The 14,091-nt window shown below is 58.0% G+C and overlaps 1 protein-coding gene across 3 annotated transcripts; it reads right to left on the reverse strand.

The window, feature by feature from the left end:
• Positions 1–9,514: 9,514 nt before the first annotated feature.
• On the reverse strand, positions 9,515–13,424 carry ELF3 (E74 like ETS transcription factor 3). Of its 3 annotated transcripts, none has more exons than XM_090124374.1 (9): positions 13,359–13,424; positions 12,626–12,788; positions 12,112–12,333; positions 11,855–11,941; positions 11,648–11,767; positions 11,374–11,463; positions 10,880–10,984; positions 10,545–10,740; positions 9,515–10,440 (listed from the first exon to the last, which is right to left on the reverse strand). In XM_090124374.1, the coding sequence occupies exons 2-9, from the start codon at positions 12,780–12,782 to the stop codon at positions 10,320–10,322; spliced, it is 1,098 nt and encodes a 365-aa protein (XP_089980500.1). In that variant the 5' UTR covers positions 12,783–12,788; positions 13,359–13,424; the 3' UTR covers positions 9,515–10,319. The 3 variants fall into 3 exon arrangements, with proteins under 3 accessions (XP_089980500.1, XP_031464420.2, XP_031464421.1); XM_031608560.2 differs by having other exon boundaries at positions 10,889–10,984; positions 12,620–12,788; XM_031608561.2 differs by having other exon boundaries at positions 12,620–12,788.
• Between the last annotated feature and the right edge of the window lie 667 nt (positions 13,425–14,091).

A 14,091-nucleotide genomic window follows, 5' to 3' on the forward strand; every position in this document is an offset into this window, starting at 1 on the left:
GTGGGTGCTGGGAGGGTGGGCGCACCCTGGGGCTGTAACAGCCTTTAAACTGATTTCTCCAAGTCTGTAAGGATCCACGTAAAGATAATGGCAGATCAAAGCCTGCTGGCAACAAAGCCAACGCACTCCGGCCTCAGTGCGGGGCACATTGGAGGCAATAAAGTTGGACTGGTTGGTGCTGGCGGGCTGTCTGCGCTCAGCAGGAATGGGGTGGCTGATGTGCTCATCAGTGTCAGCTGAACTGGTTTAAGCCAAACGGGAGGGTGAACAGAGCTCTACCAGCAGAAGATCCAACAGATCCAACCTTTTCCTGGAGGATGACCCACATCCATAGCCTTAGGCATCTCCAGAGATGGGACCCCCACAGCTTCTGTGCGTAGCAGTGCCAGCACCTCACCGCCCTCCGGGTAAGGAATTCCCTCAACATCTGATCTAAATCTCCCCTCTTCCAATTCAAGAAAGTGGCACGGTGCCATCAGGCCAACCAATCTTACGTTCTGACATGGGCAGACCCTAAACCATTACACAACAAGAAAATACACAGAACTAATACTGCAGAGGCTCTTTTATAAAATAATCTTAAAGCTATAGAATTTGTGTCCTTAAAGATACAGAATTTAACACCAGATCCAATTGCAATAATATGGGTTTTAAAGGTTGGGTCAAGGGCACGCTGAGCCCCCAGGTGCACACCTTGCTATCAAACAAGTTGTTGCCATTCACCTCCATAAATAAATAAACACCAGGAGCCCAGCACTCCTGCTGCCAGTGCTACAAAGGGGCCACTGTCTGCAGCCAGGCTCCTCCCGCGCATTGGCCATGGGCTGCTCCTTAGGGCATGAGATCCAGTGGGGCAGAGCCCTCCGTTCCTGGGTGCGAAGGCACAGCAGATCTTGGGGTCAGTGGGGAAATTTCACTGCTGCAGCTGAGCGCTCTCCTTGGGAAGTTCAATAGCACAGTGAGGAGGCGGCCAACCCAAGGTCACACCGTGAGTCAGTGGCACTGGGCTGGGGACAAAGCTGCAAACACATTGGCACGTGTGGTGGCTTCAGCTGCAGGGCTTGGCAGGGGAAGGAGATGGGAGTTTTGCAACTATTGCCAGACCCATTGCCACTATCCATGCTGCTGTGCTCCTGAAGGCAGGGCAGAAGGAAAAGAATAGAATAGAATAGAATAGAATAGAATAGAATAGAATAGAATAGAATAGAATAGAATAGAATAGAATAGAATAGAATAGAATAGAACAGAACAGAACAGAACAGAGTAGAGTAGAGTAGAGTAGAGTAGAGTAGAGTAGAGTAGAGTAGAGTAGGATGGGATGGAATAGGTTAGGGTAGGATAGGGTGTGATAGGATGAGGTAGGATAGGATGGAATGGAATGGAGTAGAATAGTTTGTGTGGAAGAGACAAAAAAAAAATCAAGTCCAACTACCTGAGCACTTGAAAAAACTAAGCATATGACTTTTTATCAAATTGTGATAGGACAAGGAGGAATGGTTTAAAACTGAAAGAAGGGAGGTTTGGGTTAGATGTTAGGGGAAAATGTGGCACTGCTGCCCAGAGCTGCGGGTGCCCCATCCCTGCAGGTGCTCAAGGCCATGGATGGGCCCTGGGGAGCCTGAGCTGAGGGGGGCACCCAGCCCATGGCAGGGATGGGGCTGGGGGGGCTTTAAGGACCCTTCTGTAGGGTCTGTGATCTTTAGGGTGCCTTCCAACTCAACCATTCCATGGTTCTTTGATTATTGAGGGCATTACCCAAATGTCTTTTGTCACTGCACAAGGATGCAGGGCTTCCAGGCTCACCTCTGTGCCACCAGCAGAACCAGAGCCTGTCCCCCCAGCCCCCCCCAGCCCCCCACAGCGGCAGGCAGGCTCCCAGCTCCCCATCCCGCCCCGCTGGGGCCTCTCTCCTGGGGTGACCTGGATGCAGGCGGCTGCCAGAACCCACACCTGCATTTATGCAGTTCATGACCCCGTGGCTGTTTGCAAAATGAATGTCTGGGCGGTGCCGCTCCCCGGGCTGACGTGCCGTCCTCGCTCAGCCCTGCCCACGGGTACACGCGTGTGCACACACACACACACACACACACACACACACATACAGACACACTGCTCCAATTGCACAGCAGTGCAGTGGCTGCAGGGCATGCAGCAGCGCAGCCAGGCTGTGCATGCAGTGGGGGTTGGGCTGCCTGCAGGGTGCATTTGCAGCAATCCCCAACCCTCTGTGCTCGGCTCTGGTTACGTGTGGGTGCCCTGGGAGCTGTTTGTGTGGGACAGCTCTTCCTGAGGTGTTGCTGGGGAAGGTGCCAGGTTCAGCCCTGGACTCATACAGGCTCATGGGAGAGCAGAGAGAGATCTTTCATTGATGGACAAAGGTCACAGAAGACTTATTTCATATAACCATATTCCAGCTGGAAAGTAGAAAGTTTCCAACCGTTAGGGCAGGATGCTGCAAGTTCCTCAGGCTGAAGCAAGGACCAGGTGCAGCACTAAGACAATGACTGACCTGTCTGCAAGAAGGCGACCTCAGGGTCCCTGCAGCCCCTGGAGCAGGAGACCCTGCTGGCCTCAGCAGCTGGGCTGGGGATGTGGCCAAGGGAAGCATCATCAGAGCAAGCCCTTGGCTCGTGTCAGGGCAGCAGCAGCAGCAGACCCCAGAGCAACCTCCCAGAGCACTGCCCACTCCCTGGGATCTCTACTGATGCTCTGGGTGCAGATGGGAGGCCAAATCTTCAGTGCAGAGGCCACATGGCACCAACCTTCCCACCCTGACTCCCACCAAAGGAATCCCATGGGTCAGGTCCAAGTCTCTTTCCCACACCTGAGCCACCAGCCCAAGGGACACCGCTCATAGAACCAACAAATCACTTAGGCTGGAAAAGACCTCTGAGATCTTCACCCCAACCCCAACCCACGGTGCCCGCTGACACATCCCTCAGTGCCACATCCCCTTTGCTCTGAGCACAGTGAGCCCCCATCCATGGGAAGCCTGTGCCAACGCATCACCGCTCTTTCAGAGAAGAAATTTGTCCAAATATCCAACCTGAATATGGAGGATGCTTTGGTAACTGGGATGCCCCCTCCTATTTCCCTTTTTTCCTTTTTGGTTCGCTGGAGCCCACCAGCAGGTTCCCAGGCCAGGGGGATGATGGTGAGGGATCCCACACTGTGGGGGTGTTTTTGTGCTGCAGGGCCCCAGAGAGGGGCTCTCTGTTGTTCCCCCCAGATCTGTCCCCAGATCTGACCTCGGTGTGACCCTTCCTGACCCCAATCCACCTGTGATGATAATTACACCCTGCAGGCTGCTCAGCCTCACAGCCACACCTTGTGGGTGGGGGCAGCGTCCTGCTCCCCCCATCTGCACCCCGTGGCTGTAATGCTGTGGGGCCCTGGGCTGCTGAGCCCCCACCTCCCTTGGGCTGCCCATTGGGGGGTCACATCCTGCCTGAGCACCCCCTGCCCTGCTCTGTGCCCTGACCCCCCCAGCTCAGCAACGCTCGCCCTGGGCCACGCAGACCTTGAATAACCTGTTCCCATTCCTCCTGCCTTGTGACAAAGCACCTGGCATGCAGCAGGGAGGGGAACCACAGCAAAATGAGCTCAGCGTCACCCCGGGGACAGCGCGGGACAGTCCTGGGGACACAGAGCAGCAGCCCCTTCCCTGTCCCCTTACCCACTGAGCTGTCTGTGCCAGGTGCCTCTTCCCTTGGGTTACAATGGGTGTTTGAGGATGGAGGATCAAGTTGTGGCATCTTTTCTTGGATTCCCAAAGAGATGCTATAGTTCCAGGGTGAGCAGCTGCCCCCATCCCTGCTGGCCAGCCCTGCAGCTGGATGTCAGCAAGGTGCTGCACAGTCAGCACATCTTTTTTTTGCTGCACCCTCGGCCGTCCCCACTGCCCAACTGCAGCCATTTGCTTTGAAGCCCAGCCTGCCTGTGTGCCCCATGGTAAAGCTGCTCACTGCCTGCATCCAAGCAAGCTCCATCACCCTGCTGTCTGAGGCCCCTGTCCTGCAGAACCCACTCATGCACGTGCTGAGGGTCAGGCTGTGCAGCGTGTGCATGCTTGCAGCCTGCGCATGTTTGCAGCCCGCTCTGTGCATGCACCCATGTGCATGCAACACACTGCATGCACCTCTGTGAAGTAAGGCTGCATACATCTGCTGGGCTTCTGTGTTTGTCATCCAGCAGCACGACAGACTACACATGCAGCTCTAGCTGCGTGTGGGCACCTATAGCTGCATGCACAGCTGTGTGCACGGATCGGGGTAACGCCTGCACCCTGCTTCCTCTGAGCTTCCCCACAGGGCAGTGACATGCAGCCCCCGGGGTGACAAGGTGGGATGGGTGCTCGGCTCCCCGTGCCCAGGGCGGTGAGCAGTGCCTGGCAGCACAGGGCAGGGCACAGCTCAGCGGGTGCCAGCAGCCTGCCCCCACCCCTGCTCTACCTGTCAGGCAGGTGGGGCTGGCTGCCTGCCACCGCCTGCCACCGTCACTGCTGGGAAGGGAGGATGTGAGAGAGGGACAGGTCTGAGCGCCTGAAGGTAAAGGCATAGGGCACAAAGCGACCCTTGGGCTCTCCGCTCCCTGGGGCTGAGGCAGCTGCAGGGAAGCGAGGATGGTTTGGGAAGGGCTCCCAGCCCTGGGGACTCTGCAGAGCCGTGGGTTGTGCACAAGAAATGGGGCTGCAGCCCCTCCAGGAGCACATCTCCTCCCCTGGTCAGTGAGGGACCCCAAAGCTGAGGCACATCCCAGGACACCACGGTGGGACTGCCTCTCCCTCCCAGCTCTGGGGTTGGAAGGGGGTCCAGGTGTTGGGTGCCACCACCTCGCTGGGGAGGGAACATGGAGGCCCCCGGCCCCCAGCAGAGGCTGAGTGGGGACCACCTGCTTCCCATCCCATTGGATCCCAGTACCTTTGACCCCAGCCCCACAAAGGCACCAGCAGGCGCCTGCTGCCAGGCAGAGTGAGGTCTTGTGCCTGCTGGATGCAATGGCAATTTTGAGAGAGGAACGCCGGGACCTGCAGCAGTTCTGGCAGCAGGTGAAGATCCAGCAGCCGCTCACCATGCTGTGCCCACAGAGCGGCTCTGAAACCGGGCTCCTTTCAGAAAGGCCTGGAGCAATGAGATCCTCCTGCGGGACCCACCCTGTGCCCGACAACAGGCTCGGGTCTGGACTTGCTTGCTCACAATCCCGAAGGCAAAACAAGAGGAGCACCCACGCTGTGGATGGCCTGGGGGTCCCATGGGATCTGCCACCTCTCTGACATAGGAAGGAGTGGTCAGGCATGGGGACACGCTGCCTGGGGAGCGGTGGGGTCACCGTCCCTGGGGGGTCAGAGCCTTGGAGATGCAGCACTGAGGGGAGGGGTGGGGTGAGGTTGGGGATCTCAGAGGTCTTTTCCATTCTTAATGGTTGGAACCTCCATTCTGTGGGTCTGTGGGTGAGAAAATCCTTTCCAATGGGATCTGCTCAAGGTGGAGGGGCATCACTAAAGGCTTTGCGATGGGACGGCCAGGAAGGACCCCCTCCCCGACTCCTCCCCCCCCAGGATCTTCATCCCCCCGGGCTACCCCAGCTCTGGAGGCCAATGGAGCTCTGCCACCTCCGCCCCAGCAGACCTTTACCCCGAGGCTCTGGAGGAGAGCACAGCTGACGCATGAGCATGTCTCAGGCTCAGTGGGGTGTGCCGCTGCGCAGGGCACCGCCGGCCCCAACCCCTGCACATACACAGCTGGAAATTTCTGATGTTCGCGGCCAGTCATGGGATCCATCACTCAGACCGTGGGGCACACCTACACTCTCTGGGGCTGTACTTTTCCAGAAGCTTTGGAAGAGGAAAGCCCTATCCCACATGGCATGGATCACAGACATTTCATGGCACACCTCCCACCTCTGCTCCCCAACCCCTTCAGCCAGGAACAGCCACAGCAGGGTGATGCTACCTTCCATCATCCATGTGTGGTGGTCCAGCCATCCCTGTGGGTCCCTTCCAACTTGGGATTTCTATGGTTCTAAGAGTCCCCATCCCCCTTCCTGCCCCATGGCAGGACTCCCTTGGCAGGACTCATGGCTTTAGGGCCCACACATCTTCAAAGTGTGGCAGAAATCTCCTGGGATTGCTTTAGGCACCAAAGCCAACCTGCCCCTCACATGGGGCCTTCAGGACCTGCCCCCTCATTCCTGCACTTTCCAATGACTTCGTTTGCAAGTTGCTGCAGTGCCAGGCTCCATGGCATTGTGGTGGATAACAAAGGGTAGAGTTGGCCATGAAACAAGAATGCAGTGAACATTTCTTTTTGTTTTATAGTGAGACAGAACTGGGATCTTTGATGGAAGTGTGGAGGGAAGGAAAGGGAGACAAGAAGACCAGTGCCATCCTTCTGGGGATGCCAGGGGCCGTTCAATCCTCATCTGGGCAGCCTGTGGTCTGCCATTTTCTGCAGGAGGGGGAATCTCTGGGCAGGGAATGTGAGATGGGGAGGATTCAGCTCCACATCTGATCTTGAGGATCATGGACACGTGGCCAGCCGGAGCCCCACATGTGTAGGGCAGAGCCTCAGCCCCGGGGGCACAGCAAACAGAGTGTGGGGCAGAGGAACCAACCCCATGGGTGGGTGGGATGGGAAGGTTTGGCAGCACTGGCAAGGGGAAGGTGGGTGAGGGCTGGGGGGGACCCATGATGTGCCACAGTGGTCCCGGTGCCCTGCAGTGCCCCCCGTGCGCCCGGCTGCTGGCAGCCTGCTGCCTCTGGTTCCAGGCAGCCACCGCTTCCCCGTTCCGACAGCGGGAACAGCCACCCTCTTGTTTAACAACCAAACAGCCCAGGGTTGAACAGAGGAGTTACCATCAGCTCTGCTGGGTGAGCCAGACACCCCCGGGGCAGCTGCTGCTGGCAGCAATTAGGCAAGGAACCCCTGAGCTGCCAGGTGGGGAGAGTGTGGTCTGTGAGCCTCAGCGATGGCTGTAACCTGGGGAAGAGGGATGCAGCCCCACAGGTGCCCACCCAGCCCTGAAGCCGGCAAGACCTCCCACAAACCCCCAGCACCACGTCCCACCTGCTGCTGTAGAGCACATGTCAGCCCTTCCCTCCTCATTACTCTCCTTTTGTATAACTGTTCCACACCCTTACAGCATGTCCCCTCTTTCCATCCCCTAAAGCTGCTAAGCCCTAAACCACAAGGCTCTTTCCAGGACCGCAATGCAGTCAGCAGCAAACCACTCTCCTCCCTTGTGCAGCAGGGAGGGGCTTTCCCACACAACACCCTTGCACCTCACTTGTACCCAATACAGGGACATCTGTCCCCAGGCACGGCAATCCCCAGTGCTATCCCCGTGCTCAGATGCTTTCAGCTCAGCTCAGGGGTATCATAGAATCATTAAGGTTGGAAAAGACCACTAAGATCATCTACTCCAACCGTCAACCCATCCCACCATGCTCACGCATACAGACTGGATGCCCCCAGGTGTGTTTATGCCAGCTGAGCTGGTAGCCTGACCCACAGCTGGAAAAGCACCCAAAGCAATGGGGCAGCCCAAATGGCACAGCATTGACTGTGTTCTTGGCAAAGTGTGGGAGCTCTGCAGCCTGGTTCTGTCCATGCCAAACCACACATAGCTACAACTTGCCCTGGAACCCGGCAGGTTTTAGCCTGGGTTGCATGAAGTAAGCCTGGGGCTGGTCAGGGACTGGAGTGAAATGCAGCAGGGAGAGTGCTTCTTATCAGGGCTGCAATAAATGTCTCACAGCTTGGTTCCCAAGGCTTTTCACCAGATGTTTCCAGCAGGACCAATCCTTATTAGCTTTACACACCTTTTTCTTTCTGCAGGCTTGCTCCCAGAATCCAAAGGGCTCATTCCCACCTGGACAAAGTGCCCCACGAAGAAGGGCACCAGAGAAACGTCCCACCACAGAGAAGCAGCCACAGCAGTGTGCTCTGGGAACAAGGGTCCAGGCGAGAGCTGCCAGGGCCAACCAACCTCGTGTTGGGAACCTCGAAGGCTGATGAAGGCATTTCCGTGGGAGTTGCCTGTCAGCCCCGTGTTCTGCCTGGGACCACCTGGTGGGAACAGTTCTGGTGCACAGGTAGAAAATGCTTTATTTCTATTCACCACGGTTTCTCACAGCCGTGGGATCCGGGCACCTCCTGTGAGATGAGCAAAAAAAACGCTCAGATAAATCATCTCCTTTTCATGCCAGAGGCTGTGCCGGGTTGGCACAGCGCGGGCGTGGAGGTCACGGCAGAGGTTTCCATGAGTGTGTGTTTGTGTGCACGCACAGAGTGACCTCACCGCCCCCTTCCATCCTCGGACCACGACAGGAGATGCAGGACCGTGTGCCCCATCCCATAAACACGCAGCCCTGCTCTGCCCCCTCACAGCCTGCAGTGGCATGGGGCCATGGGGAGGATGGACCCAAGTGGGGTGGCAGTGGGGACACGGCGAGGCGAGGCAGACGGGGTTCCTGCTGTTGCCAAGGGCTGGTTAAACATTGTCCCGAGCTCGTTAGGTAACACAAACCGCAGCGGGAAAGAAATGAAACTGCTTGAGCAAACAGGGCGCGCTTGGCAAGGCAGCGGGCTGCGTGACAAAGCGCTGCGCTCTGCCTGCCAACCTGCTGGGGTTATCTATGGAGGGAGAATAAACACCTCGCCCACAGCCCTGAGCTCCCCGCCAGGGATGGCGGCGCAGCACAGCTCCCGGCTTCTCATCACCGCTCCCCTCCCCAGTGCCACCGCCGTGGTCCCGTGCTGCACGCGGTGTTTGGGCATCCCGAGCATCTCCCTGCCTCCCGGCGCAGCCTGAGGTCAGGATGGGCCCCGAGCAGCCAGGAGAGAAAAACCCGTTCCCAGCGCTGGGTTGCGTAAGGAGCTCTGCGGAGCGCTGATGGCTGCAGCCCAGCTCACATCCACACGTGGGACCTCTCCTCACCTCAGCAGGGGGTCCCATCTCGGTGTGTGCACTCGGGGCTGCAGCCCAGCGGGATATGAGGGTGGCCTTTCCTTCTCATCTGTCATTTTGTCATCTCCAGGATTTTGTCTGACTGCAGATTCCCTCTTGCGATCTCCTACTGGGGGGGCTCAGCAGCTCAGCAGAGGTGTGGGTGTCCGGGGCTGTGGCCATGAGGAGCCTGGGAGTGACACCTTGCAGCAGGGCCTGTGGTTCTCCCATCCCCAAATCCATCCTTGCTGCAAGGCACAGCCCCACCTGCAAGCTGTGGCCACACACTGGGGCAGCTCCAGCTCCTGCAGGCAGCACAGCCCAGGCAGCTGGCACAGATGCTGTGTATGACACCTTACACACAAGGCACCTTGCAACTTTGCAAGTGCCATAAGGGCGATCCCTAACCATGCTGTGCCTCTGGCAGCGAGGGAGGGAACAACAGTCAGTCCCCTGCTAAAATGCACTTCTGAGCCCTTGCTAGGATCCCCAGGGGCATTTCAGAGTCCAGCCCCAACTTCAACTTCAACAAAAGCAGTCACGATAAGACAGGGTTACAAAACCCCAACCAGACAACAGTTTATTCCTCTGACATTCCCAGCTCAAAAGGAGGGATCTGTGGGTGCCTGGTGGGTCGGCATCTCCCTCCCAGGGCTAACACAGTTCCAGCCTGTGCCCCCTGACATCACTTCAGTCCAGCTGAGCATCACCTCCCGTGAGCAATGCAGGACACGTATTTGCCCCACAGTGCACACCATCACGCGAGAATGCCTTACACATGAAAAAATATATCTGTATATTCGTTTTCTCTTACATAAATTAGAAGCTACTCTTAGGGAAAAAGCCTGTTCCTGGGGAGCTGGGCTGGAAACACAGCCAAGCCCTGGTGAACTCAGTCCTTGGGCGCTCTTTGGACTCGCCAGGATCGGGTGAAGCTCTGCAGTGTTCCCATCTTCTCGTGGCAGACATTGCTCTGAGATGCTGCACAGAGGGGCTTCACCCATCCCACAGGAGCAGGTGGCTGGGACAAGTCATGGGTGGGTGCCAGCAGGAACCTGCTGCGCCATCACATCAGTGCCTAATGCCACTCATTCTTCTCTTCCCATTGTTCTTGTCCAGGCTTTGAAACAGACGAAGTCCCAAAGTCACTGCCTCTCCAGTTGGAGGTACAAATCCAGCAAGAGAAATAATGGTTTACAATAACCTACTGGAGCCAAAATATTAGCTTTAAACACCTTGGTGCTGGTGGACACCAGCACACACACGAATGTGCCCACACAAGGCTCGGAGTGCCATGTGCTGCATGGGGCAGCATCTTCCAGTCCGTCTGCACAAAAAACTCCTGCCAAGGAGCCAGGGCTGATCCGGGGCTCCTACAGCTCCTTGTTCCTGTTGAGCACCTCCTCCTCCTTCCATCCGCTGGAGTTCTTCCCAAACTTGTAGACCAGGCGACGTCCATCAACCCTCTCCAAGATCTCCCGTTTGTAGTAATATCTGCAGGGGACAGAGGCGGGCTCAGGGCTCGGGGCTCTGGATGCAGCCCTCACGTTGGTGTGTGGGCAGTCCCCCTCCCTGGAGGGGACATGAGGGGCACTCACCGCATTGCTCGGCTCAGCTTCTCGTAGGTCATGCTGCTGTTCTTCTTCTTCTGCCCCCAGAGCTGAGCCACCGCCTCGGAGCGCAGGAACTTGAAGACACCCTCGCGTCGGTCCTCCCACTTCATCAGCCCCTCGTTCAGCTCGGGGTGGATCAGGATGTCACGGATGAACTCCCACAGGTGAGTTCCTCGTGGGGCTGAAAAGAGACCGAGCTGTTAGGGGAGGGGTCCTCCTGCCATGGGCACAGCCAGCAGGCACCGTGCTGCCCCTCATGTCCTGCCCAGGAGCCAGCAGGGTTAGGGCTAAGGTGAGGTTAGGGCTGGGTTAGGACGTACAGTGCTTACTTTTCCGACCCTCCAGGCACTCTCTGCTGTCCTTGCTGAGTTTTCGAGGCCGGCCCCGTTTCCGCTTGCCGTGTTTACCATCCCCTTTCTTGCTGCCTGCAAAGTCATTTGCGCACCGACAAGGGGACATGTTAATTACCTGTGGATTGCAGCCCCTCACCCTGGGCTCAGAGACACCTGCCAGGGGGAGAGCTGGCTGGGGATAGCAGGACCAGGGGCTGCACCCTCTTCACAAGCCTGTTCTGTAGAGCAGAGTCTTCCCATTCCATCCAGCATCGTCCCTCCCTCCTCCCACCAAGATCCCCACTGCCCCAGCTCTGTTCCACCATCCCCATGCACCACCACCACTCTCAGTGGGGAGAAACGGGCCCAGGGTACAGAGAAAACCCATCCCAGTGGGGCAGGCAGATGCTCCTAGATCATTGCCTGGCTCTGCTCCTCCAGAAGATGGGAAGCAGCCACGCTCTGCTCTCCCAGCAACTCACCCTCAGGAAAAAGCTTTGCTTCCATGGGATCGAGGTCGAGGTCGCTTCCACCGGAGTCCTGGGAGTTTGGACTGTGGGACATCACGGGTCCTGGGGGGCACAGGGATGGGGCTCAGATCGTGGATCTTTGCAGCACGAGGTGCTTCCCTCTAGCTCTGCCCCCTCCTCCCAGCATCAGCCAGGAATGGAGCCACACTTGGTGCTCTCTCAGCTCTGTGCGAGCAAAGGGAGCTCTCAGCCAGGTAAAATTCTATGACCCTATGAAAGCACTGACCTGAGAGGTCAGAGCTGCCTGGGGACATGGCGCCGGACAAGCAGGTGAAGTCTGTGGCGAGGAAAGGGTTTGTGGGCTTCAGGTCCTCCAGGGAGTCCTTGGCACAGGGATTGCCGAGCTCTGGAGGAGGCAGAGAAGTGAAGAAGAGGGTGAGCCCTTCCTGCACCACTTGTGGCACTGGGGAAAAGCCTGTGGCCCTCCTCGTACCCAGGTGGCTGCTGTCCAGGGAGGTCTCTTGGGAATCTGCATCCTCTTTCTCCAGCAGCTCAATGATCCAGCTCAGCTCATCAGAGGCTGCAGGGTTCCAGGGAACAGGGATTAGCAATGCTTGTTCAGCACAGTGGGGAACAGAGCCCAGCCCTTTGGGCCTTTCTCTGTGCCCCCACCCTGGGCTGGCATGGGGGTCTTGGCCTCACTCTGTGAGCTGCCAGACCTGGGGACTGAGGGCACAGGGGGACACTCACTGATCTCATGCAGGCGGTCATACAGCTCATCCCCCAGCGGCCCAAATATGAGGCGCATCTGGTCCCTGGTGCAGTGGCAGAGCGCGTGCCCATCCATGTTGCAGCAGGAGAAGTCAATGGAGCTGGCATCGTACTTGTTCTTCTCCACATGGTAGCTGATCCACTCCAGCACCTGCACCTTGGTCCAGAAGTATGGGAGCTCACCGAACCACTCCGGCTTGTCTGTAAGGGATAGAGAATGAGACTTAGTGTAGGGCTGGGCTCCTGAGCCGGTCCCACAGGCACAGTGTGTTATAGGGGGCTGCCATCACACCTTGTGCCAGCTGAAGTACCCTCCAGCCGAAGTACCCTTGGGGAAACTGAGGCACGACACAAGCCTTAACCTGTCCCAGTGGGACTGTGTCCTTGCAATGCTCTTCCAGCACCACCTCATTTATGCTCTATGTGCTGGGCACCCCATCTGCATGCCACCACCACTGCACCCCACCGCCGCTGTGCCCCATCCCACCTGTACCCTCTGCCAGGGGTTGGCTGGTGGAGAGGCTCAGCCCCATGCTGCTGTCCTCCCCGGGGCATCCCAGCACATCCGGGGGCAGCTGCACCTCCTCGGGTTGGTACATGGCGCTGATGTAGTTGGAGAAGATGTTGCTGATCTCACAAGATGCTGCCATCAAGCTCTGTGACGAGAGGTGACAGTGAGCCCTGGCACCAGGGACCCAAACCCACAGCGCCCGCTGTAACCCCACAGTCTCTGTGCCTCCATCTGGCACTGCCACTGCTGAGCCCCCCACCCAGTGCTGCACTGATAGCCACTGGGGCTGAGCCATAGCAGGATGAGGACATGGCATCCTCCTCACCAAAGCCCCTTCCCCAGCACCTATCCCTGCGCGCACCACAGGGACGGCAAGCAGGTGGTCCCACTGTCGGCGAGACAGCCCCTCCATGGGGACGGATGTTGCAGGACCATCAAATGCTCCCCAGCCCCACAGATGCCCCACAAGCAAGGCCATCCTCCAAGTTGGTACAAGAAGCAAATCCCATCAGCTGCAGGGCTGCGAGGCCACAGTGGAAGAGTTGCATCCTGCTGGTCGCCTGGAACCCACCGCCTCGCTGCTCCCCAAAAGGCAGCGATGGGAAAACCAGCGTAGAGCCAGAAAGCACCGAGTGCGTCCCCAGCACACACAGAGGGAGCAAAGCGGCCGCCGGGGCTGGGGGATGTCCCCACCAGAGAGGAAAATCCTGGGTACCTTCTGCGATGTAATCCCTGGGCAGCGGCTAATCCAGAGAGCAGCGAGCCCTGCCCGCCGCCACGCACGGCTGCGCCGATGGGCAGATCCTGCCCTGCCTTCTCTCTTTTATAGCACGCGTGGCGTAACGCGATCTGGAGGCCGGAGGGGAATTCCAGCCCTGAAACGTTCACGCTCCCTGATCCAGGTGATTTGCATAATATGAACCATCAGCCCCAGCCCAGCGCTGCCTTGCCGGGAAATCTGGGTTGGCCAGTTTAATCATTGTCAGAGCCTCGGACGGCGCTGCCCGGAGTTTCACCCACACCGGCTGTGCGGGTGCTGCTCTCGGCCGCCGCTCGCGGTTGTTTGCTCACAGCAGTGGGTTCACCTCCGTCCTGCTGTCAAGAAACGTGCCCAGGAGGGGCAGACCAACCCCAGGGCTGCAGATCTCACCTGGGGGCAATGCCCAGGGAAACGTGCCTCCACCATGCTGCATCCCTTCACCGAGAAGAGGGCAGCGGGTGCCTGTAGGGTGCTCAGGTGTGGCCATGCCCCGTGCTGGGTCACTCACTGGTGACTACGCGTGGCAGATCTGGGAGCGGGTTGTCTGCCTGGGAATGGAGCCCAGGGCTGGTGGCCAAGCATCGCTGCTCTTCATGTTGTCGTGGGTCACTTTTTGGCTGGGGTGGACGGTGGACCTGTGCCAGCCCATTTGTTGCCGTTTCACAAGTGCCTGTGCACTGGTACACGT

The sequence above is a fragment of the Phasianus colchicus genome, chromosome 25 (assembly GCF_987193195.1).
Source record: "Phasianus colchicus chromosome 25, bPhaCol1.hap1.1, whole genome shotgun sequence".
NCBI lineage: Eukaryota > Metazoa > Chordata > Aves > Galliformes > Phasianidae > Phasianus > Phasianus colchicus.

Excerpts from the sequence above, each read along its gene's own strand:
- ELF3 (XM_031608561.2), bottom strand. The coding sequence starts at position 12,782 with ATGGCAGCATCTTGTGAGATCAGCAACATCTTCTCCAACTACATCAGC. Across the intron at positions 11,464-11,647 it reads AGGCAGCTCTGACCTCTCAG|GACCCGTGATGTCCCACAGT; the intron begins GTCAGTGCTTTC and ends TGTGCCCCCCAG. Across the intron at positions 10,441-10,544 it reads AAGCTGAGCCGAGCAATGCG|ATATTACTACAAACGGGAGA; the intron begins GTGAGTGCCCCT and ends TGTCCCCTGCAG.